This window comes from Lycorma delicatula, chromosome 5, assembly GCF_047948215.1.
Source record: "Lycorma delicatula isolate Av1 chromosome 5, ASM4794821v1, whole genome shotgun sequence".
Taxonomy (NCBI): domain Eukaryota; kingdom Metazoa; phylum Arthropoda; class Insecta; order Hemiptera; family Fulgoridae; genus Lycorma; species Lycorma delicatula.
This window is the reverse complement of record NC_134459.1, coordinates 89,802,684-89,827,557: the sequence shown is the minus strand read 5'-3', so window position 1 is coordinate 89,827,557 and position 24,874 is coordinate 89,802,684. Positions and strand designations below refer to the sequence as shown.

Below are 24,874 nucleotides of genomic sequence, written 5' to 3'. Positions count from 1 at the left end.
GGAAAATCTAAGCCTAGTCTGTTATTCTACAAAATTAAACTTTTTGAAAACATCACCTTCAAAAATTTCAAAATAGCTATCTTAATTTTTTAATCTTCAATATTTTTGTAATTATTTGTTTGATCAAATTTTTACTTATTACCAAATTTATTAAGCATTTTATTTTGAACAAAATTACTTCTCATTTGTAAAAATTCGTTGACAATCGAGTTATTGCAGACAATTAACCAGGCAGTACACTAAATATTTTTAATAATTTTTATTAATTTACTATTATTATTTATTAATAATTTTTATTAAATAAAAACAGGAAAAAAATTATCAGCTTGCATTACGGCGCACAAACGTACTGCTCGGTTAATTGTTTGCAGTAACTCGATTGTTTGTCAACGAGGTTTACAACAATTTTGTTCAAAATTAATTGCTTAAGTAAAAATTGGAACAAATAAATAATTAAAAAGATATTGAAGATAAAAAAATTAAGATACCGCCATTTTTAAAGTGGCGTTTTAAAAGTATTTTGTAAAAATAAGGTACTAGTGTCAGATCTTCCATATTTACCATTCCTGAATACCATATTTACCATTCTGCCATAATTGCCATGTTTACCTATTCCTGAAAAATAATTTTTTTTTGCTGGAAATCACAAATGACACCCAGAAGGAAAACTAAGTAAAATAAGACTTATGTTGATATGAATTATTTTGCTAATTTTTGCATCTTGAATCGGTACTTGAAGTTCAGCGAATATGTCCTGGAACACACACACACACTCATGAGTAATTGTAATAATGGTTAAAATGTTATAATGTTTTAAATATTAATAGTATAAAATTATTGTTGTAATTCTATAAATGAATAAATAAGGAGATAATATTCAAAAGAGACTTTGTCCTTCAAACTCAATTGTTGGATAATTAAGAAAACCTATTTTATGACTTCAAATGTTATTTATGACAATTTATTTACTTAGCCAAAGTACGTTTGGAACTTATGTAAATTAATATTCAAATCATTATACATTCTTAAAAAAATTATTTAGAGTTTGAACAGAGTCCAAATGAACATAACTCTTTTTGGTAGCAATGTTACAGAAATATGTTTTAATATTAAAACTCAAGTATCACTTACCAAAAGGTTATGTACAATGATAGAAACACACTCAGTAGATTGTTTTTATTAAAGTAAAACTGCTACATTGTAGATAAAACATAATATACGATATTGTAAACGCTTATTAGTTTACATAACTTATTATAATTTTTTTATTTATCTATCGCAAGTCTTAAAAGCAATTTAAAAAAAATGTTTAATTATGAAATAATTTCATACCGTCATCATTCATGTGGGGACCACAAAAGAGATATTGATTCATATGAATTCATTTATTATTTAATCAAAACATTACTGTTGGTTAGTCGAGGTTAGTGAGCGTAGGTAACTTGGTTAGATATGTTGCTTCCGTGTACTGATGTATATCAACATAACCTAAAATAATATGCGTGCCGGTTAATGCCAAAGTACCAAAAATTTAAAACTTAAAAAATTAACCTTTCTATATTTTAATATACAGAGAAGTTAAACACAAAAGCAGACATCTTCTTAAAGGCAGTTACAAGCAGTTTCTTCCTAAGTAGGGCCTGACTCTGAGGGAAGATCCCTCAAGACCTTTTGTACAAAGCTAGGTCCAACTGAGAATTCCAGATCACCAAACTGCTTAGACAGTAGTTTATTCACATCACCCTTCTTTTCAGCTGAAACACCACGGCTGTGTCTGTTGTAGCCGATTAAAACGTATATACACCTATCAACCTCTTATTAATAATTTGCAGTCTTCTGCTTCAGATTAAAACCTGTATTTCAGGCATGCTGTAACCTTTACAATACTTTGATTTCGGGTCGTAATGCGTTTCATTGTTTCATTTCACTAATGCAATCTTATCTCCTAAAGCATCTGGACACATACTTGACATTATATAACTTCCAATCACTACCCAACATTTTAACACCAACAAATTCATAAACTTCAATGTACTATCCTTTGTTAAAATTATGGACTTTTTCTACAATTTCGTCTCAGTTCGGCCAAAATTACGATAACAAGGCATGTAACTACGGTTGCGAACTGGGAATGTCAACTGTACAATAAGGTCTTTAGTAATACTGGTCAACAGAAAGTACATAACAGTATGTAAAATATGATTCATTTTGTTTTGGACACCACAACCGTCACAAGAAATTCTGATTTTCTTCTTCCCTATAAAATCTAAGTAATTCAGATAGTGTTAAAGCAAAAATGATATATCAGTAGTACTTCTCCCTGATTGGCTTTTGTACAAACATAGAAAAAAAGAACGTTTTGGTATTAATCAAAAGTGTAAAAATAGTAGAAGCCCAATTGTCTCTATATAGAGTTTTGTATTTGCGTCTTTGAAAACACTTTTACTTGTTGCAAGTCAAAACATATGGACATTGTGTCACTCGATATTTTTTTATTTCTCACGAATAAAATCATAAAATGTTTTTCAGCGAAGTGTGTGGGTTAGTTTAGCAATTTGCTCAGTTTTGATAGGGTATTCAATATTATTCTTTTATCAATAAGTCCAATCTAGAACAATAACTTGCCGGCGATCAAAATCCAATATTAAATTCATTTACAGAAATGCAGCCATAGACGACACTTTAAACTCACTACGTATATCTTTTATTATAAATTCGCCATAATTTTTTTTTCATTAAGTGTTGAATCCAATTAGAAAAAATTGGCGATCGTCTTTTTTTCAATAAAAATTTTCCAGATTTCCGAACTTCACCACGTTTTTATGTAAAGTGATTTCCAGATTTAATTCTATGCGCTATGTTTTTCAATCGAGTTAGCTTGACCATCAGACATAAAAATAAAAAAATTAACAACGAATGATTTTACTGGCAAGTTAAATTTTAGACTGTCATGTGGATCCTTATTGTTATTAGACCGCGGCCTTCGCCTTTTAACTTTATGAATATATAGCCGTGATTCTATAAAATTATCTTCAGAGATTAATTTCAACGGAAAATATAGTTTTGTTCTGATAAAAGCATAGTCTTCCAGTCTGAATTTAATACAATTAAAATTTTTATTTGCATGTTTACGTAGTACAAATAGGTTATGTCAAACTGGTAATCCATATCTAGCAGCTTTAGCATTATCTTTTTGTAACATTATCTGTTTCTTCCTCAATCCTTGATTATCTTCTTTAACACTTACGAATACGTCCACTTCCATATTTAAGTAACGATCAAAATCTGTTATATGCCTACAACAATTAAACATTTCTCTATAGACTTTTACTGTTAAGGAACAATTGCAAAAGGTTTTAAATGGCTGAAACAAACAGTTTTGGCTAGTTTTTGTGTATTTATCGGTTATCTGTCTGCACGTACAATCTTTGTTTAAATGTTTTTATCAAATCGTTAGTGCTTAAGATGGCGCTAAATTATAGATGTAATCTAAGGAATCTTAACCAACGCTTGCTTCATTAGCTAACCTTGACAAGCGATCGAAGGTTAAGTTTGGTTAGATTATTAAAACAGTATTTATTGTTATTAGAATAGTAACTAAAAAAATTGTTTAACAAAGTATCTAGAATAATGTTTAAGCATTGTGGGCATATAATGGACTTTGACCAACGATTATCTTAGAAGTACTGTTAAGAAACGAAAACAAACTAGAAGAATGAACGGTTTACGCAATTCATGCTGGAAAACAAACTAGCTTTCTGGTCATTGGACAAAGTTTGAGTTAGTTGGACAAACCTATCGTGTTGGAGTTTCTAGTGATGAACTCGTCATCGCAAATCAACTGATTTCAAGTTGAAAGTTCTAAGGATCAAATCCTAGTAAAGGCAGTTACTTTTATACGAATTTGAATACTAGATTGTGGATACCGGTGTTCATTGGTGGTTGCGGTTCAATTAACCACATGTTTCAGGAATGGTCGACCTGAGACTGTACAAGACTACATTCATACATAACATCCTCATTCATCCAGAGGCTGAGCAGAAAAGAGACGGTTGGACAAAGTTGATTTTGAATAAACTGATATAATTTTTAACTACAGAGTGAAAGAAGAAACTGATTAACGGAGAAAACGTTCCACAGGTGAAAATAATTAAAAAAAATTATAAACCTAGGTCTGGAAACGCTTATTTTTGAGTTACGGATAGCGAAACATTTCGCCGAATTTCAGGTCTTCTAATAAAAAGAAGCTCTACTGTAATTTTTGGGACCCAAATTAAGTATTAGGTGCTTCCACATGTAATTTGAGTTGGTAAATTGGATAAAACAGGTCCCAGAACTGCAATTTCAGTAGTTTTTAAAATATCCGACCTATATAATATTACGAAATATATAGTAAATGAGCAATACAGTACTTTCTCCATTTTTTATTTTTGTGGACATACTCTTTTTTAATGTTATCTCCTCAAATACAATATTTGCTTATATCTAATTGGCAAAGAAAAATTATTTTATCTTGCAGCCAAATAGATAGCTTTGTCTAAAATTGTAAAGCAAGTTTCAAATTTTTTGGATATCACCAACCACCATTCGCCAGGGGGTGGAAAAATGGGTTTTTGAAGAAAAAAATCATACCTCCCTTAATAGGCACAATCAAATCAGCTTGAAGTGGTTATTAGTCCTCTAAACTTTACCTAAAATGCTTCAATTTTTGATATGACAACCCTCACAGCAAGGGATGACCAAACTGTTGCTGGTGTAAGATGATGGGACTTGTATGCAAAACATGTGAAACATTTTTTTAGTTCACATAAATTATGATAATATTTGCAGTGCCAATAAAATAATGATAATCCAGTTTCTTTTCAAAGACACCTAATAGTAATATGACTATAGGAAATGATTATGTCAGAATACAAAGCAACGATCAGGAAGCTTCCAAACAAAATGTTACCATTGGCATTATTGTCACTATTTGAATTTAAAGTTATACTTTTTTTCACAACTGAAAATATTATATGTAGTGTTAATATCTAGCTTGTATAAAGAAAATATAGATATGGAAGATTGCAGTGCACCACTGGTCAGGTACATAAAGTAGCTTCAGAATCAGTTTTAAACAAATATTATTAAATTAAAATGTTAAGGCATATGAGGTATACCTTACTTTGGGCCAAAAATGGATTTTAAGTCAACATTTATTTCTAAGCTTATTAAAGTCAATGCATTATAATGTATTCTTCAAAAGCCACAACCTCAGAAAAACTATGTTACTTATATTTCTATTTCTATATTGACCTATGTTCATTTAATTTTAATGGTTTTTATTCTACATAAATCAATATCCTTGCATAAAACAACATAATTCCTATTAATTCTTTCATATTGTTATTATTTTCATTTTATTACAATGGCATAAGTGGTGTTTTTCTCAGATGTACTTGAAAAGTGATTAGCCTTCAAATATTTTTATAAATTTTATTATGAACATAATGTAATGTAATTATTTGCATTATGTGGCCAAAAAAGAAGACTACTCACCATTGAATAAATTGTTTTAGTGTATTCACCATCTTTAATTTGTAGTCCTTGACGATACATTTCTTTCAACTATATCATATATATAAAAAAATAAGTACAAGAAATATTTCAAATCAGTAATTCAAGCAGAGTAATACAAGTTAAACCTCAATAAAAATATTAAGGGTAGACTTACACTTACGTTTTGTTTTGTTTGGTTGCTACGTACTACAATAGTTCATAAAATAAGCATAGGAGCGCTGAAGGTTAGTAGAAAATTATTCCTGTTCTGTTTGAAAAATATTACTTTTAAGGTTATGTGTTATCTCGGTAAAGTGTATTTTTCGCTAATGTTCTTACGCCTCAGTGATGCTTAAACTGAACAGAATATTTTTCCTAAAGTTTAGGACCCCTACGTAGAATTAACGAGATCTTCTTAACGTATGTATTTTATGAGATAAAACATTAGTTTCTTTGGTATCTCCATGTGTTTAAAATTTTCCAGTAAAATAATAAGAGGAATTTGTTCTTAGTAAAATTATTTATCAAATAACGTCTTACTGAAAGCGAAATAAATGAATTTATTTTGCGAACATTTTTTCTAATAAAATCATGGGTGTTTTTGAAAAAAATTAAATAATGAATGTCTCTTTGCATCTCTAGTATTAAGTTGAATTGGTAAAAATAACTAGTATCATCAATACGGTTTTGCTTTCTGGCATACGTAGAAGCAGAAAACGAAAATGAATATTTAGGGTTAATTATATGATTCATTGTTTATTGTTAAGGTACAAGTACCTAAAAATCAGATTATTTAGGAGATTTTTTTTTTGTAAATCACTGTGTAATAACGGTTGTATCAAAAATTTCAGTAACAATTTTTTTATTAGTAAAATTCTGATCTTAACTTATTTACTGAAAGATATAATAGACTTTACAAGTAATTGTCCTGATATTATAAGGCCAGAGTCCTAAATAGCTGTGCGTTTGAGTCATGGTCTTCCCAAGATACTTGCCCAATTTGTCTAAAATTATACTTTTGACAATTTGCTTTTCTGTTTTTGTATAAAATACTTTCTTTTCAATGTCTAATCATTGAAATATAATATCTGGGGGGTCATTACTGATAATGTATAGTATAATAAATATAATCCTTATTGTATAAATCTTACTGGTCATCTGAGATATTACAAGTATTGCTACAATAAAATATAATATTACTAATAAAAATGAAAAGTAAACACATCAATAATTAAAAAAAAGTAATTTAAAAAATGAATTTCCGATTAAGCCCCAAATTAAATTATTACAGTTTATCTACATCTAGAATAATTATTTTTATTATTTCATTTCTTAAGTAATTACAGGCTAACCAGCCCATTACCATCTCTGATGAGTGAAATTTTTGTAGCATGTGAAAAATGCCAATCCTGACTGGGATTTGGAACCAGGGATGAAAGACAGAGATGCTGCTATTCTCTGCCTCCGAGGTCGGTTAAATTATAATAATATATGATTATTTATGACGTGTGATTAAAAATATGTTCAAATAATTGGCTACCACATCTGGAATTATCAAAATTAAATAATTTTGAGTAATTGATCAATTAAATTTTTTTTCTTATATTAATATACCATAGTACTTAGGATCAGGAAAACACAAGATCCAAACATCAGAAAGCAAGTTTGGTCAGTGGGGGACTCATGTAAGTTCAATGTCCACGCTGCATTATCAGTACTATAATCATTAAGCAATCAGTTTTGTGAGCTATGGCAAGCTGTTCAGATGTTAATCCGTTTTGTGGAGAGAGGTTAAGTTTAAGTTTAAAGTTAGTGTTTAGTGGAGAGAGGCATAACAAAAGCAAAACAGCAAACCATAAACTACCTTTATAGTTGTCATAGTTGAACTTTGAGTCAGCCATTGAAAATGAATTTTTGTTTAAACATAAATTCAGCCTGGTGTCCTATGGGATGGTGTTAAATATTGCTATATCTTGGTAATTATTCTCTCATCTCTCTTCACAAAAGTCTAATTTTAACTCTTAATGCTAACCTTAACCCTAACCTTTAACCCTCTCTCTTCAGAACGAATTAGCATCTGAACAGATCTTGATAATTCACAAAATTGATAGCTACTTTACTGATAATGTGGAATAGACTTTGACATGCATCGGTCACCCGCTGTCCAAAACTGCTTTCTAATATTTAGATCCTAAGCATATATGGTGTAATTAAGTATGAAAAAATTGAAACTGATCAAATAATTGCTTAGAATTACCAATATTAATATGAGGGCTATTCAGAAAGTAACTTCCTATTTGTTATTAAAAAAACACCAGTTGATAAAACAATTTATTATGTATATCAAATAATGCTGAAACTTACTGTGAGACAAAGAAATTGAGAAGGCATGTTGAATTCAGGCATCGTTTTTCTTCACGACAGTGCTTATCACCACATACTGCTGTACACACTCAGTGCCAAATTGACAGTTTCAAATGGGAGTTATTTAACCATCTTTCGTGCAGTTCTGATTTGGCTCCCAGTGCTTATCATATTTTCCCAAAAAATGAAGAAATGGCTAGTGATGCAGTATTTTGAAAATGATCAATTCAAAAACTTGTTTATAGATATGATGCCTTAATTTGGATGGTAATTATATAGAAAAGTAGTTAAAAAATGTATCTATAAGATGTATGTGATAAATTGTTTTTTTTTTGTCAATTTGTGTTATTTTAAAACGAATTGTAAATTACTTTCCGAATAGTTCTCATACTTTATTCAAACAGTATGGACAGGAAACTACTGAAAAATACATTCTAAAATTTAAGAAACATTCATTCAGTTTATGTGTAATATCAAAAAGCTCAAACTTACTGTATTATCCCATTAAACAGTATTTATAGAAAAATCTCTTTTAGCGTAGTTGTAAAATTTTGTTCAAATTACTTTTAAATTATATTTATTTCTTGTTTGGCTATTTTGGCATAAAGGTTTTTCTGTATAATTTATATATTTGTCTTTAGTGCACATTAAACATTGAAAAAGAGCTAGTGACATCATGATTTTTAATTTGATAAAATCTAGTTTAAGATGATCCCTGTGGGGAAAACTATAGATTAATCTAAATGCCCTCTTCTGGAATTTGAATAACTTGCCATTTCCCTAAAGGTACCAGAGCAAGCCACTGTCTTATGGTAGTGTGTCACCATAAGATAGTGGCAATGCTTGCTCTGGTAGCACTCTGCTCCATCATGAGATTGTCTAATGGTGGTATGCCACTTTAAGACGCTGGCTATGTATCTTGGAATAATGAGCAACTTGTAATACTTGTAAACTTACATGAGTGTATAATTTTCTACAAATATAGATACCCTTTCATAAATTTAAAATGATTTTATCAATAAAATATACTCCCCAACTGAACAGCAAAACCAAGAAAATTTACAAAATCATTCTGCCCCACGGCATTCCTAGAACTGAATGATGTCTTAAAGTTTGAATCTTTTGAGTGAATAAATCTTTTTAGTGTATAAGAAAAATAAATTTGTTCTACACCCATCTTGATTCTTCTATGCAACAATTACAGCCAAATATAGTGACCTGGGACAGATTTTGATTTTATAAAAAAAAACGAAGTCATAAGGAAACAAACATCCTGTTACAATGACTCAAATAAAATTATTTGTGCAGATTAAGAATTAAGCTTCCAGATAGTTTTTCATTAATTTATCTCATTAATTTCCTTATAAGATATTTTGATAAATTAAGAAATCTGGATTCTAAAATAAAACATCTCAGTTACTGGTTCAGTAATAAAATAAACCATACTGTGTTCATATATTTCAACTGATTTAATTTAGGCTGTTTACATCAGAGTTATGTCATTTTAATTTTAGGTAATAATATTAAAAACACCTTTATTACATTTTGTAAAACATCTTGTATGTTTTACATTCTTTCTTTTCAACAAATCATATGGTGTTACTTTGTTTTTACTTTCTTGTACGAAGTAAAGGAAGTATTGTGATCACAAAACATTTCACTTTTAAATTTCAATGGAAATATTCATTTTGACCACTCCTGAATCCATTTTGACTAGTTTTGGCGTGACTTCTGCATGCATATATGTATGTATGTATCTTGCATAACTCAAAAACAATTAACCGCAGGATGTTGAAATTTTGGATTTAGGACTGTTGTAATATCTAGTTGTGCACCTCCCTTTTTGATTGCAAATCAAAAAAAAATTGGATTTTGACTTTTTCTTTACTGCAGTAATAGCCCTAATTGAGAGCTTTTCAACGATATATTATAAGTGGTACTTATTTTCATAGGTTACAGAGTTACAGCCAAATTAAATTTTAATTAATGAAATATTTGGATCTTATAAGGGGAAGGCACATCAGTTCAAATCAGACTTCATCTCCTTTTTTTTTTAATTTAAATATATTGATTTATTAATAATTATTAACCACTGATTATAAAAAAAAATTTTTATGATAAATAATAATTAAAATATAAAAAATATCAGAAGTTATTAATGAAATAAAATGTTATGTACTTTTCGTTTAAAAAAAAAATGTATATATGTAATTAAATAAGTGTACAAGGAAGATGTGGTGTCCACATCAGATTTTTTAAGTTAAAAGTAAGATTGTCATTGTCTCTTTTTTAGATTTTGCTCACCATTACTGTTCAGTGCTTCATATATTTTTTGAAAGGTACTTTCATTGTGTTTAGACCAATATAAATATATTGATCATAATACAAAGTGTTGAGGTTTTGAACACAGTTCAGTTCATTATTCAAAACCTTATTCATTCCCTCTGGTAGATTTTAACTTTTAAATAGAAAAGTTCTATTTGCTAATTTTTATAATGAGACATTATTTATTTTTTCTCTTCCTGTATTATTAATTTCCAGTCCACTACAATCACATTCAAATGAAGCAATATTTTCATTCTTTAGAAGAAAAGAAAACACTTTTTTTTTGTGGTAACAAAGAGACAAAGATTCTTGTCGTATATTCTTAATGTAGATGGAACTGAAATTAGAGTCCAGAGTAATATTTCATAATATTTTTAATGTAACCAACTGATACAGGCCCTAAAAAAAGAATTGAGTGGATTATTATAGCAAAATCAATGTAGAAACATTGATAATGTGTCAAAACCATTGTGTTATTTATTTAATTTTTCAACCCATACATTATTATCTCCTTCAACTTTCATATAATAAATTGTCTACTTGTGTGTAAATTTTGGGAGAAAGCATTGAACATCTTATACTTTTGAAAGAATTTCTTCCCCATTTCTATTGTTTTGCACAGAAAAGAATAAAACCAAAAAAAAAATATTTCATTTAAATCTTTGTTTTTTAACATACTAGGTTATTATCTTTAAATATTTATTGAGATATATATTACATGAAAAATCATCAATAACTGGAATACTGTTGCTCAAATTAAACAATGAGATAAGTTGAACTATTAAGCAGATAAGTTATAAATTTTAAGTGGTAAGCAGTTAATAAGTTTTTAGAATTATTTTTGTGCATTTCACATGGGTATTTAGGTGACTTAGATTAAAAAAAATAGTCAGAAAGATTAGATTTTTTAAGACAAGAATTAACCTAATGAAATGAAATTGCATCAGTTAACTCATTGAAAAAGAGTAAGAAATAAAATAATGTACTCTAAATTTTTTTAACGTCATTGTAAAGCAAGTTATTAATCATCAAGCCCATAAGGTGTAATACAACTAATATACTTAAAATTAAATCACTAATATATAATTTTTATGTTTTTAATTTATGAAAATGTAATGTAATACCAGTATGTGATTCTGACTTCACTTTTTATTTATGGAATTTTAATTTTTAAAGGTACCTTTAAAAATTATAAGTAATAATTAATTTATTTTGTAATGTAAATGAATATTTTAATTACTTAATTAATTTTATTTACTAGTATTTACTTAATTTTCCTTGTATGTAGGTGTTTAATATTAACAGTGTAATTACAAAAATAAATTGATTATTTTTTTTTATTCAGGAGTTAAAAACAATTTATCCTTTTTAATTTGAAAATAAATATTTTCATTGCATCTTATATCTACATCACAAACTGGACCTAAGCGAATATATTCATTTATATATATATAAATATAAATATAATGACCTAACTGATAATAATCAGTAAAAAATATTAACAAAATAAATTATGTGGTGGCAGAATTTATTCACATTTTAAAATTGTTCTTTTGTAAAAAGTGCTAATTACACACATCTTATATCTGCAAGCTGTGTTTTACGATAGCTTGAAGATATGGTAAAACCTATAGGTATGGTTTTACCATATCTTACATACACAGTTATGTTTTATCAAGTGAAGTGAAAAATATGTTAACCAAGAAAATTGATTTTTCCATTAAGTAGTTTTTCTAAAAAATGTTCATATTTTATATTATTGGGGATTTCGACTTTAATTTTTAAACATTAAAACTTCAATTTAAATCATTCAACATTTTGTAAATTTCTGTATAACTGCAAGAATAAATTTTATCATTGATCAGTTTCCATGCATTTTATTTGAGCATTTTTTCTAAGTGACTTTGCATAACTGAATGGGAACAGTATGTTCAGTTTTCTTTGATTCGATACCACATACAATATATATTTTATGAAAAAAATGAAAAAATGAAATGGATTTTAAATTCAGTTATTTCTGTTGTTACTTCTAAAATTTACATTTAACAAATTTTTAATCTTGTATATAGCCATTCTAATATTTTGTAATTTTTAAATCAATCATTAAAAAAAATTGATGTACATTTTTTGTTTTATTTCAGGACAATGTCTCAAAGGCTATTCATTAAACATCTTTTTTCATGTGTAGCCCCTCAATTTAAGCATGGAGCTGCATTTTTGACTTATAGAAGGAATCAAATTAGTCATTGTATCAGTTATTTTTGTACAAATATTAATAATTTTAATAAAGGTTAGTTCATTTCTTAGTTGCTAAGTTGTTTTTATGTATTCTTACCAAAGTAATAGTTACTGGATTGTTATATTGAAATGAAATGATAAAAAACCTATTAAGTTGTGTAGATAAAACATCGATTTCATTGTTTTATTTTTCTGCAATTTCTCTTCATTTCATTGATGCTGTAAAGTGTAATATATATTGGAAATATTGTTTGATCTACAATATACTATAGTGTATGTATGGAGGTCATTCATTAGTAAAGGTTAATGATGAGTTTAGTCTTTTATTCAAAAAGTGTATTGAACTCAACACTTAACAAAATTTCACATGAAAGTTTCACATGAAAGTTTCTCATGAAAAATCAAAGATATTGGCAAATCTTTAATGAGATTGTTTATCCACAATTTGATAATAGTGATTAAGAAGATCCAAAATGTAAATTATATCAACTATCCAAATAAATTAGTAGGAATTCTTTCAGGGAATATGAGATATTTTAAAATGTAAAGGAGTAGGTAGTAATGTAAACTATAAGGATTAGGTTGGAATATATAAAAGTCCTTTTAGTCTGAAATGCGTATATAGAATATTTTTTGAAATGCATGTATAGGATATCTTCTGTCTAAATGTAAGTTCAGCTCCCTTGCTGAGATTGCTATAACAATACTTCATACTGCTACTGTACCTGTAAATCAAAGCTGACTATATGGTACCAAGGATTTCATTTTAAAACTCTTCAATGTCAGTACATATATATAGGAAGAGATTACTGAAACTGATGCAAAAAAAAAGTATTGGGTATTTTGCGCAGGTGACTCATGGATTGATAGGAAAGCTGAAGCTGGGATTTATAATATGCTGTTTAAAGACTAATCTTAGTGTAGATCCAGCCAAAAGTCATAACATCTCTCAGGTTGAGCTGTCTGTAATATTTTGGTGTGTCTACTTGTGTCAGTTGGGATGTGTGACCAAATGCTTGCTTATATTTTTTGTAGTGTTGCAGTAATGAGACACTTGTCTCAGATCAGTTTAATTCTGCTGATCTAGGATCATTATAAGCATTTTTAGATCAGTTATTCCTTAATATTGTAGCTGCATTATATATGTGAACAATCAGAAGTTGAGGCGATGAAAGAGAGTTCTGGTCAAGAAGTGTTAACAAATTCTTTGTTTCAGGTTGCTTGAACAACCTTGTTCAAAACATCAGTTTTTTATTAAGAAATAAAAAATGTCTGTAAAATAAGCAGAGATTCACAGGTTTCTCATCTAGGAATCTATTACACCTTTCCCCTTTTAAATATCTTAATGAGACTGAGTAGGTAAACTTATGTACAGAAAAAACCTTGTTTGGAGATATGGAACAGGCTAATGAAACCTGAAATGTTTGTTCCTAGAATTTGTGTGAATTGAAGACAAAAAAACTTCTAAGTCTCCCTTTCTCCAGGTGTAAGATCTGAGATAGTAAGTCTGGCATCTATTTAAAGATGTAAATCTGAGATTTTATACATAGAGAAAAGTGGAGATGCAGAAGGAAAAGCCTTTTGGGTTCTAATTGTTGTGGAGAAACCACAACTTTAGTTAATTGAATGTAGCTCTGTCATTTTTCTATATTTAGTTCTCAGTATTCAGGACAACTCACTTAATTTCTCTCTCATTCTCTTTCTCTTTTCTTTCTTTCTTTCTTTCTTTCTTTCTTTCTATTGAGAGAGTATATACAATATACACATGTATACAAAAAACAAAATTAATATCACTTTGAGAGGTGTTAAAGAGTTTCATCTAATTAAAGTTAAAAAAAGTATGCTGAAATCTCACCAGAACCTAAATGTCATTCTACAGCTTGAAGAAATTTAAAAAGTTTGTTTATTTTAGCCATACAAATCTAAGTATCACCATTCCTAAACATTGGTTTTAATTTTTACATACTCTGTGTATAACGAAGGAGAATGTGATTTACATGACAGTTATCTAGTGTGTATGTTGAAGGATTACTAGATGACATGAGAAATCCATAATTTTTCTTGATGTGCCCCTAGAGTAATAATGAGGAAGATTTTTTTTTATAGCTGCTGATTCACATTTACAGTTCCATGCAGTATTGTATCTTTAATGTGTCACAACTTATTATCAATAGATAACCTTTATTCTGCTGTACTATCTTCAACTGACATTTCACAAAGGTTGATGTATTAATACTCCCCATGTTCTGGAGATTCAGCTGACTTCAGACTTTATGTTATTTTCTTTTTGTTCACTTGCTAAGTAGAAACACTGCATGTAATGCATTGTAATTACAATTTCATGTAATGCATGAAATTATTACTTCACATTTATCTGTCTCAGTCTTAAACATGCAAGACTTTTGAAGTGTAAGAAGTACCAGTCAGAGCTGCTTTCTCTGAGAATAGTGATGTTAATAATAAAACCAATATCTGTGATGGGAGAATGAAAATAGTATTTTCAAGGCTGAATTTCATCTGCATTTTTGGTGATATTATTAGTTGAATGGATAATAGTTTACCTATATTAATTTACATTATTTTAGGTAATAATGTAAAAATATAAACTGTAAGGAATAGGTTTGAATATGTAAAAGGTCTTTCAGTATGAAATGCACATATGGGACTATCTTATTCCTAAATGTAAGTCCAGCTCCATTAATGAAACTGCTAGCAATTCTTCAGCTGAAAATAGGGTTGTTGATTATAAAACTAATCTCTGTGATGAGAGAATGAAGGTATTACTTTTAAGGCTGAATATCATCTGTATTTTTGATGGGTTTGGCATGCTAATATGCAGCTGTATGTTTGGGTAAGTGGAGAAGTTAATGGGAAACCACTTCATTAATCTGTTTTGGTAATATTTATGCTATGGGATGCTTCTTATAGGATGGGCGTATCATTTTGGGAGTGTCTTGTGAATAGGGAGCATCAGGTTGCCTACAACCATTATGATTATGGCATTTAACATGCAGCATCTTGTATTTTTTCCTGTTTTAACAACCAGAAAGGCTATTATTGCTTTAATATGAACAATGTGAAATTGTATTTTTTTCTTACTAAATGATAGTAATCATTTATTTCTTTTAAAAGGAAAAACTTTTTTTAAAAATAATGTTTGTATGGATTTTTTTTCTTTTACTATAATTTATCTGTGTTTTATTGAGCGCTAATGTTTTATCTAGAATTTTGTTTTTAAAAACATGATCATTGTAGATTATATTTATAATTGCGAAATAAATGTGTCGTTTAAATTCTGTTTTGAGTGTCAATCAGATAATTTAATGAATTGTATGAGTACCTTAATAATTAAGACATACTTATTAGAAGAGTTAAGTTTAAAAAAAAATAAAATTCTTTTTTTTACAGTTTTCCAAAGCTTGGTTTGACTGCTAAGAATTACAACTTTCACGTAGCTTTAGATTTTAGGGAAAGCAGGAAGCCTTGTCTATCTGACAAGGCAATTTAACCACTGATTAATTGTATAACTCTTGAGATGGAGTACATAATCTCCAGACAAGTCTCTCATGCAGATTTTTCACTGCTGAGCCCATACAATGGAATTCCCTAACAGACTGCTAGCATCCATCTGCTTCCATCTGTGGTGGCAACCACAGATGGAACTGAGCTGGTAGCTAATATGATACCCATAGTATTTACCAAGGAGAAGGCTAATGGAAGGGGAAAATTATTGAATGGCATGTTCAATCCCACAATGGGCTACCTCTGATTTGGTAGTTCACTGTCTTGTTCAAGAGCAAATTTATTGTTAGCTTATATTATTATTTTGTTTTTTAATTTAAAATTATATTAATAGTATCTTTAATCCATTTATGTTTAACAGCGGTAGTACCTCAACAGCCTGTGGATTTGTTGATGCAAAATCTGCGGTCAGCATCTGATACAACGGATATACTATATAATATACAACAACATCATGCAATTATGAACAATGCTCATATAATGCAGGCACTACAGACAGTATTTCAACTTCAAAAATCACAGCAGTAAATAGATTTTATTATATTATATTAATTTCTGTAAATTTTATTATCTTACTATATCATGAGAAATATTTAGAAGTAAAGATTCAAAAGCAATAAAAATGTAAGGGTAATTCATTTTTCATTTTTGGTAATGTTATGTAAGACCAGATTCATAGTCATGTAGAAAGTTTTAACAGGCCTCAGTTGGTGTAATATTGTCTTTGTATTATGGATTTAAAATAGCCATATAAATTACAAAGACCACAATTGCAAGGTACTTTCACTCTAGAAAAATCATGGCATCCATTTTCCTGGACAAGAAGGTCCTGTTTTTTTGTCATCTTTGTATCTGAAGGAGATACTGGTAAATACTAATACTACTTATTGTAAGACCTGAAAAAAATACATCAAGTATAATGAAAATAAACTGCAAGGAATGTTAATTTGAAAATTCTGACTATGTAATAAACTAATGCACCTTGCTTAATTAACACAGAAATTATTGCCGACCTTCAAATGGGAAGATGTAGACTTTTTTGCACTGTCCTGACCCCTCGTCAAATAATGACTTGTCTTTGAAGTTTAAATTACATCTGCTGTATAAAGATATGACAACAGTGAGGTTTAAGGCATGTCAATATTGTTAAGAGAATAGGTGGAAGACTTCTATAATGTCAGAATTAAAATACTTGATTCACTAAATGTTTTTGATTAGATACATGGTAACTATATTATAAGTTGAATATTTTTTAAGTTATATTTTATATTGTAATTCATTAGCAGTATAAAATGCTTGAAAAATAATAGTTTAATTCATTATTCCTCTGACATACATATCCTTCAGTTCATTTCAGTTTCATTTCTTCAGTTTATTTAATTTTTAGGGTTGTAAAATCATTCAGGTTGTCCATGCCTCGCAGTCACTTATTATTTTTTTTACATAGATTTCAGCTAATTTTTTAGATGGTAAGTTATTATTACTACTGTTACTTCACATTCAGGATGGAATTTTTCATAACTACAAAATTCAGTATCATCTATCATAGTGGCTGTTTTTTTGTGACTTACCATTGTTTACTAAATCGTACAACTTTTAATATTAATTTGCACATGAGCCATAAGTCTGTGCTTATTAAGTGACAATCAGAACAGGAAAATTTTGCCACATCATTTGATTTATCAAATTGATTACTAAAAGCTTCACTTGTACTCACTTGATGAATTATCTGATCACGAACGTAAGCATGTCATCGATTCGCCTTGATACTGTGTAAGAAACCAGAATTTTTGTTCAATTTTTTTTGCCTCTTCCACATGTATTAAAACACTGACCATATCAATTGCCGCAGGCAATATGAGGTTTTCTGAGATTGTATGGGATTTGGATATTTTAGCTACTTATAATGCTATGTAATTTTCTTTAGAAAAATTCCAAGGGTTTGCTTTTATTATCTAGATGTTTAATTTCCAAGTGTCAAATTAGTTTTGATGGCTTCGAACTTTCATTGAAGAGGACTTAAAAGCAAACAGCACACTATTGTGACTTTCCATCCAATGAGGTAAAGCATAATTTAAGTAACTGTCATTGTAAAATCTTATATTTTTACTAATCACTGTATGTCACTGAGTCACTGTATGTAGATGGCTCACTTTGTTTTTTTTCACAAATTTATACATTTTTCATAATCAAATTGAAAAACAAAAAAACAATTACACTGTTTGACTGGACCCTAAAAAACCAAAACCTCAATTATTATTTTTAATGAAAGTACGCTTTTAAAAACTTAAATAAAGGCACCAGACACAAGCTTTGCATTCTAAACTAAACTGACATTTTGTAGTCCTTTATGACTTTTTTATGGTGCTGAGAGCACTACGTGTATAAATGTATCATATGCATGTTCGAATATGACGCTCTCAGAAAATATTATGCAAGCAGACAAAATTACAAGAAGCGCATACACATCAAGTGGGAATCTGTAAATTGCTCATGCTTGTATACGTCATATACGCATATTCATTCTCATCGATGTCAACGCAACTAAATAGTTTTAACTAGTTTCATTGCGTTTAGGTTGGGGGTTCACAAAATATTCATTTTCTTTTTGGGGATTGTGAGCTAAAAAGGTTGAGATCACTGATCTAGACAATTTTAAAAGCACTAGCCTTCTTTTTAAAAATAGTTGGTAATGATGATTTGTTAAGTTATTTCTGTTTTGCTAATATAAGAAAATTTGTTTTTTTCCTTTTCAGATCAACAATGAGTAATGGAGAATTACTACATAGTGACTCATTCCAATTGTTATGTAAAATATTGCAAAATAAAGTTAGATATATTGAGCTAAATGACCATTTGACTGCATTAAAAGTTTTATCATTTATAGGTGTTCCAACCAATAGTAAAGTTATCCAGATATTGCTGCAGCTGGTTACAAAACAAGTTAATGACTTAACATTGCAACAAATTGTATTTCTGGATTTTATTTTAAAAGATTTTATATCTTGCCCTCTAGTTGATGCTCTTAAAATAGCACTTCCTATAGTTTTTGAAGCACATTTTCGACTACAAAGAGATGGTTGCGATATTAAACAATTAGCTGAATTTTTTGTATTTGCAATTAAAAGAAGATTATCTGAAAAGTGTATTGATTCATTTGTTGGTATAATCAATGAAAATAAAAATGAATTAGATATTGAAAGCAGTAAAATTATTGTTAGAACTTTATGTGAAGCCAAAAGAACTGAAACTCCATATCGCATTTTACTTCATCAGTGTCTTGATACTATTGTTGATAATATTCATAGATTTACATTTCATGATCTAAACAATATTTTATCTAGATTAGCTTCAAATAAAAGAACGTCAAGTCATTTTTATCATGAAGAATTTCTTAATGTTTGTGCTAATTATGTTATTGATCGTCAGTGTGATAGTGAACAAGCCACTTGGATTTTAAGAAATTGTAACAAGTTTGTAAGTTTTTAAAAATTTATTTAAAAGAAATTATCTTACTTTTATATATAATTTTATATTTCTTTATAAAATAAATTATTACTGTACTATAATTAACATTATAACTTGATAGATTTTTACAGACCAGGACAGGTTTATCATATTTTAATTGAATTCACCTAATATGGATTTTCTGGAACCCATTGCTAAACATTCAGTTCAATATTGTTGTGAAATACTGGTACTATAGAACTTCATTGTACCAAAAATTTTATTTAAGACTTATTGGGTATTAACATTTAATACTTTCAATGCTTTCTCTCTTGCACAATATAATATCTCTGGTGCCATGGGAGTTTTTTTATTTTTATTATATTTTATTAGGGTTTTAGTAGTATTTGATGTGATCTGTATTAATTGTATACTTATCTCGGTTATTTTAAATCAGTTATTGTGGTTACTTTTACAAATTATAGTGACAAATCACTTTGTCATTTGATGAAGTGAAAAGAAGAGACTTGTTAGTGAGAAGATCGTTGCTGGAGAAGTGATGGTGGACTTTTTTTTGTATTTAAATGTTATAATGGTTTGTCTGGAAAATGTACTCCTACCTTAAAAAAAGTCCATTAGATGTACTTTTCATCCATGACTTGAAAAATTGAATCTTATTTAAATAAAAAAAATGTTCTAATAGAGGTATTATATATCATTTCTCCTGGATTGCTTTTTTTAAAAGATAAAGAAATGTAAGCAGTGTGTATCGCATAATTGTAAAATGCATGAAGTTAAATTATTACAAATAAATCTTTTAATTTACTGCAGTGAGTGAATTGCTTAAATTAACATTAGTTATAATAAAGAGTTGAAAGTTTGACTTGATTTTTGTCAGTTAATTAAATTTTTTTAATAACATTAAAAATAATTACACTCTATTTATTATAAATTTGCATAATTTGCACTACTTATTACAGATTTGTGCCTTTTTTCCTTTATGATAAAAAAAAAAGTTGTGCCTTTTTCCTATATGGTAAAAATAAAAAAAAGAAGACAGAAAGTACTTTTAATAATCTCAGAAAAGTTTGATCAAACAATCTCTTAAGTTGGATCTTAAAATAAAACAAATTTTAATTTGAACCATTGCTCACTTGATGAAGTAGGAATTGCACTTTGTACTTCAGTAATACAGCTGAATATCAGTTAAATGATAGGCGAATAGAATCTTGTTTAAGCTATGGAGCTGGCTGATGAAACTGCAAAAGAATTTTTATATAATTATACTAAAAACTTATCATTATTTATTATTATTATTTTTTTTTTTTACATTATCCATTTAATGCTCTGGTTCACTTTCCGTACCTAATGACCAGTTGCTGTGTTGATGTATTATCTATGTTTTAAAGTGGATTTATTTTTTTAACATTTCAGACAAATATTTAAAAAAAAATTATTCTAAAGAGTTCTTAGGAGGTTTTGGTAAAAGTGCATAAAATCTTAATTTCATTTCATACACTTTCATTAATGATGGCCAATTGGTATAGTGATTAACATACTTATAAACCAACTAATTTCAGGTTTAATTCGTAACAAGAGTATATATTTTTTTCACCTGTAGTTTCATTCATTTCATTGTCTCCTAATTAAAATTTGTTTACTCTACATTCAAGATTGTATCATTAAAATGAAAAAAAACTAATTAATAAAATAAATAAATACTTAATTCATGCCATAATTAAATATGTAGTTATAGGTCACATCATGAATGGTAAGTTTGCTAATTTAAGGTAACAAAAGAAACTTCTCCAGTGTTTCCCTGGAAGGATCAAGGGGAACTGTAGAAAGGTCTTGATCAGTGTGCATCATTACAAAGTGAAAAATTATTAATAAAAAAGAGAAGTTATAGAATATTTTAATTACCCAAAAATGTTATTTTTTGAAATAATAGTGGTATAACTACATAAAGATAATAAATTAATAAAATCAGTGCACAATAGAATATAAATTTCAAGTGTTAATTTCTGATCAGTAATTTCAGTAAGTTTAATTACTATAATGAGTACTTCAACAAAGTATACAAAACAAATTCATCTTTTTCTAATTAATCGGAGTATTATTATCTGTAGAAGAAAATCTAATTTTAATTTTATGTAATTAATTGGAAGATCTTTTAAACTGCTAAATAATTTATTAAAAACAGATTGCTGCAAAATAAGCCCCTTTCTCATCATAGTTTGAAGTTTTGTGTTAAATAATATAAAGATAGTTGTATTTTCTGTGTTGATGAAAGTGAATATTTTTATTTTTTAGGAATGGCTGAATTTTTTTCTTTTTTATGCATGTAATTGTAGTTATTTCTAATTTACTAAATATCAGTCTAGGTGAATCATTTTTATTAGCATTTCAAATCTGAATCTGATAACCGTCTTTATATCCTTAAAATTTATTTTGATTTTTTCATACAGCTCCAAGATGTAATGTTATATTTTAGATGGGAGTATCCATAAACATAATAAATGTTTAACTATGAAATAAATGTTCAAAAAAGTTAGAAAATTCAACAAAGTTAGATAAAAACCCAGTATGGATTGGTCTTGCACAAACAAAATCAGTTTTGAATATTCCTTTAAAATTTGCTGGTTGACAAGATGCTCAAAATATTTACACTGTGATTAACCAAGTGCTTTGTTTATCATTAATAGAAATACTGCTCATGTGATAAGTAATTGTAAAAGCACCTGAAAAGCACTACAATGATTTTTTTCCACATTGAAAATTAGTTAGTTCCAATTTATCCAATGAATAATTTTTTTTTTGTAGTGTTAATAGAAAATTTCCTAATCCTGTTGAGTAATTATCTTCTGATATAAATACAATTGTATACTACTATCTGGAAAGAAAGTATTAATATTTTGAGGAAGATCATTAATTAATAAATGTTGAGAGCAGGAGACCAAGAAAACTTCTGGAATACTCTGCATTTTTTAATTTTGAACTGAGGACCTATATTTTTTAGTTCTAGTACTGAAAGATTAAATGTCAGCCATCTGTTTTAAAGTCAGTTAAGTCAATTGTGACTTAAGTCAGTTATAAGTTACTTCTCTGATTCTATAATTACTGAATTTTTACATTAGTGAGTAGTGTAAAACTAAATGAAAAGCTTAGCTTAGATAGCTAAAAATAGAAAAGGGAGTTTTTTATTCCTTACATACTGCTACTTACGAGAAGCCAATTCCATAAATATTCCTGGTATTGTAAATACATCATAATTAGGAGTAGTTCACCAGAAAATATGGAATACTTCCTTCTTTACATTGATATATTCTCTTGTGACAGTCAGTCTGTCTTCCTGCATTGCGTAATCTAACCTATTGTTTTCCCCCTAATATAACTACTAAACAAGATTTTTGCTACATGAAAGTTTAATTGTGTTGTTAATGCAACTTTTTATGCTGAATTCAAAAAAACAATCTTCATTTTTCCATCACCCTCAGTTTTTGTGTTACAAAATTTTCAAAGTATTGCTTTTGCAAAATTATAGATATTTTTGTAAGGATAACTTTTGCACATAAAATAAATGATTTCTTATTGAGGGTTGGGTACTAACATTATTCAGACAATAGCAATATATGCATGATGATTCATTTACGTAGGTTTTTACATATGAGCACAGAACAATCTTCTGAATCTTACAATTAACTCACCAACATTGTTTAATCACTCGCTGTCTATGAATGTAGTGGTTTCATTCTGTTTGTGAATTATAGTTAAGTGTGTTGTGTTAATAAATAAATGTACCCAGGAAGTGTGTAAATGATCTGGATAACTTGTGTATTGTGTCTGGGGATTTGATGTTTAAAGAAAAATTATGAAGTTTGACTTCAGTAGTTAAAAAATGTTACGAAACTATATTTTCACTAAATTTGGGGATCCAGATAAGATTTGGCTACTCGCATCTGCTATTTTAATTGCGTGAAATGTCTGACAGAGTGGGCAAAGGGCAATTGGAACATGACTTTTCTCTTAATGATAATGGGATGTAAACCACAAAACTATTTTGTAAGACGGTTATTTCTGTATTACAAAGATAAAAAGTATAAATGTTAAATCCAAGAGCACAGTACATTATCGGAATTTACCAGCTGTTATTGGGTCAGTGCCTTGTGGTGAGGACTTTCTTACTTTACACATATTACTTTAGAAGGTGAATCAGACTATGAGGTAGCCACTGAAATTCAGCATGAGGAGCAAGATGATCATACTTTTGAATCAGAATTCTCTCCTGTGAACCTCATCTGACAGCTCTGTGAATTAAACAAGTTTGTTTGGGATTTGAACTTGTTGAAGAATCAAGCCAAGCTTCAAGGGATCTAGGCTGAAAGGCTGGAATCTTCAATCTTCTCCATCCTGATACTGCAGTGTGTTTCTTTTGTCAGGAAGAGTTTCAAAATTTACATTCTGAAGAAAATAATTAAATATATTGTAACAATAATTATCATGTTATGAATGCACTTCATCTTGAATATAACTTAATAGAATGGAAACTTGACTATTCATTGATTTTTAGAAAACTAGTTTAGAGCCTATCCTTTTGTACAGTGGCAACAAGTTTCCTTTTGTGCCATTAGCTTTTACTACTAACATGAAAATAAAACAACAATATGAAAATCCTGTTAGAAAAAATTCAATATAAGTACTGTTGGACTGTATGTTGCAGTTTAAAAGTTATTACATTATTAATGGGTTTGCAGCTTGGTTACACTAAATTTTGTTGCTTTTTGTGTGATTGGAACAGCAGGGCCAAAAATCACTATATAAGGAAGGAATGACCAAAGCATGAAGCACTTGCGGACAGACAAATGTTGTTCATCTGCCATTTGTTGTTCAGAAATGATTTTTCTACCATTGCTTCATATAAACTTGGGGATTTTTAAAACTTTGTTAAGGTGATGGATAAAAATGATGCTGGATTTTATTATTTGAAAGAAAAATGTCTTCATGTTAATGACAGTAAAATAAGGAAGGAATTTTTGTGGTCTCCAAATAAGAACTTTAATTAGAGATGGGAAATTTGAAGAAATATTAACCAAAGTTGAATAGTCAGCATGGAGGTCATTTAAAAGTGTTCTGCAAAATCCTTTAGGAAATCATAAATCCTTTCATTATCATGCTTTGTTGTTGAATTATTACAGTTATACAGTCTGGGGTGTAATGTATCCCTAAAAGTTCATTTGGATATACACCTTTCTTTCCGGACAATCTTGGCACCATTGTGACAAGCACAGGAACGCTTTTACCAGCAAATTTCAGTCATGAAATGCAGGTACCAATCGGCAAGTGTAGTGCAAGAATGCTTGCAGATTATTACTGGACGCTAAAGAGGGATGTTCTGTTGTCAAGCACAAAAAGCAAATAATTACTACATTTTAGGTAAGTT

The 24,874-nt window shown here is 28.8% G+C and overlaps 2 protein-coding genes across 6 annotated transcripts in view; one reads left to right on the top strand and one right to left on the bottom strand.

Moving 5' to 3' along the window:
* Positions 1-5,751, bottom strand: part of Ttc30 (tetratricopeptide repeat domain 30) — an 83,003-nt gene extending 77,252 nt beyond the window's left edge. For both annotated transcript variants that reach the window (XM_075365297.1, XM_075365298.1), the window contains exon 1: positions 5,539-5,751. In XM_075365297.1, coding sequence (XP_075221412.1) covers positions 5,539-5,598 — 60 coding nt within the window. In that variant the 5' untranslated portion in view covers positions 5,599-5,751. The remainder of the gene's footprint in view (positions 1-5,538) is intronic.
* Positions 5,752-5,810: 59 nt separating this feature from the next.
* LOC142325180 (FAST kinase domain-containing protein 2, mitochondrial-like) overlaps positions 5,811-24,874 on the top strand; it is a 57,120-nt gene continuing 38,056 nt past the window's right edge. For all 4 annotated transcript variants that reach the window (XM_075366603.1, XM_075366602.1, XM_075366604.1 and 1 more), the window contains exons 1-4: positions 5,811-5,958; positions 12,369-12,517; positions 16,349-16,511; positions 18,744-19,464. In XM_075366603.1, the coding sequence (XP_075222718.1) occupies positions 12,373-12,517; positions 16,349-16,511; positions 18,744-19,464 (1,029 nt within the window). In that variant the 5' untranslated portion in view covers positions 5,811-5,958; positions 12,369-12,372. The remainder of the gene's footprint in view (positions 5,959-12,368; positions 12,518-16,348; positions 16,512-18,743; positions 19,465-24,874) is intronic.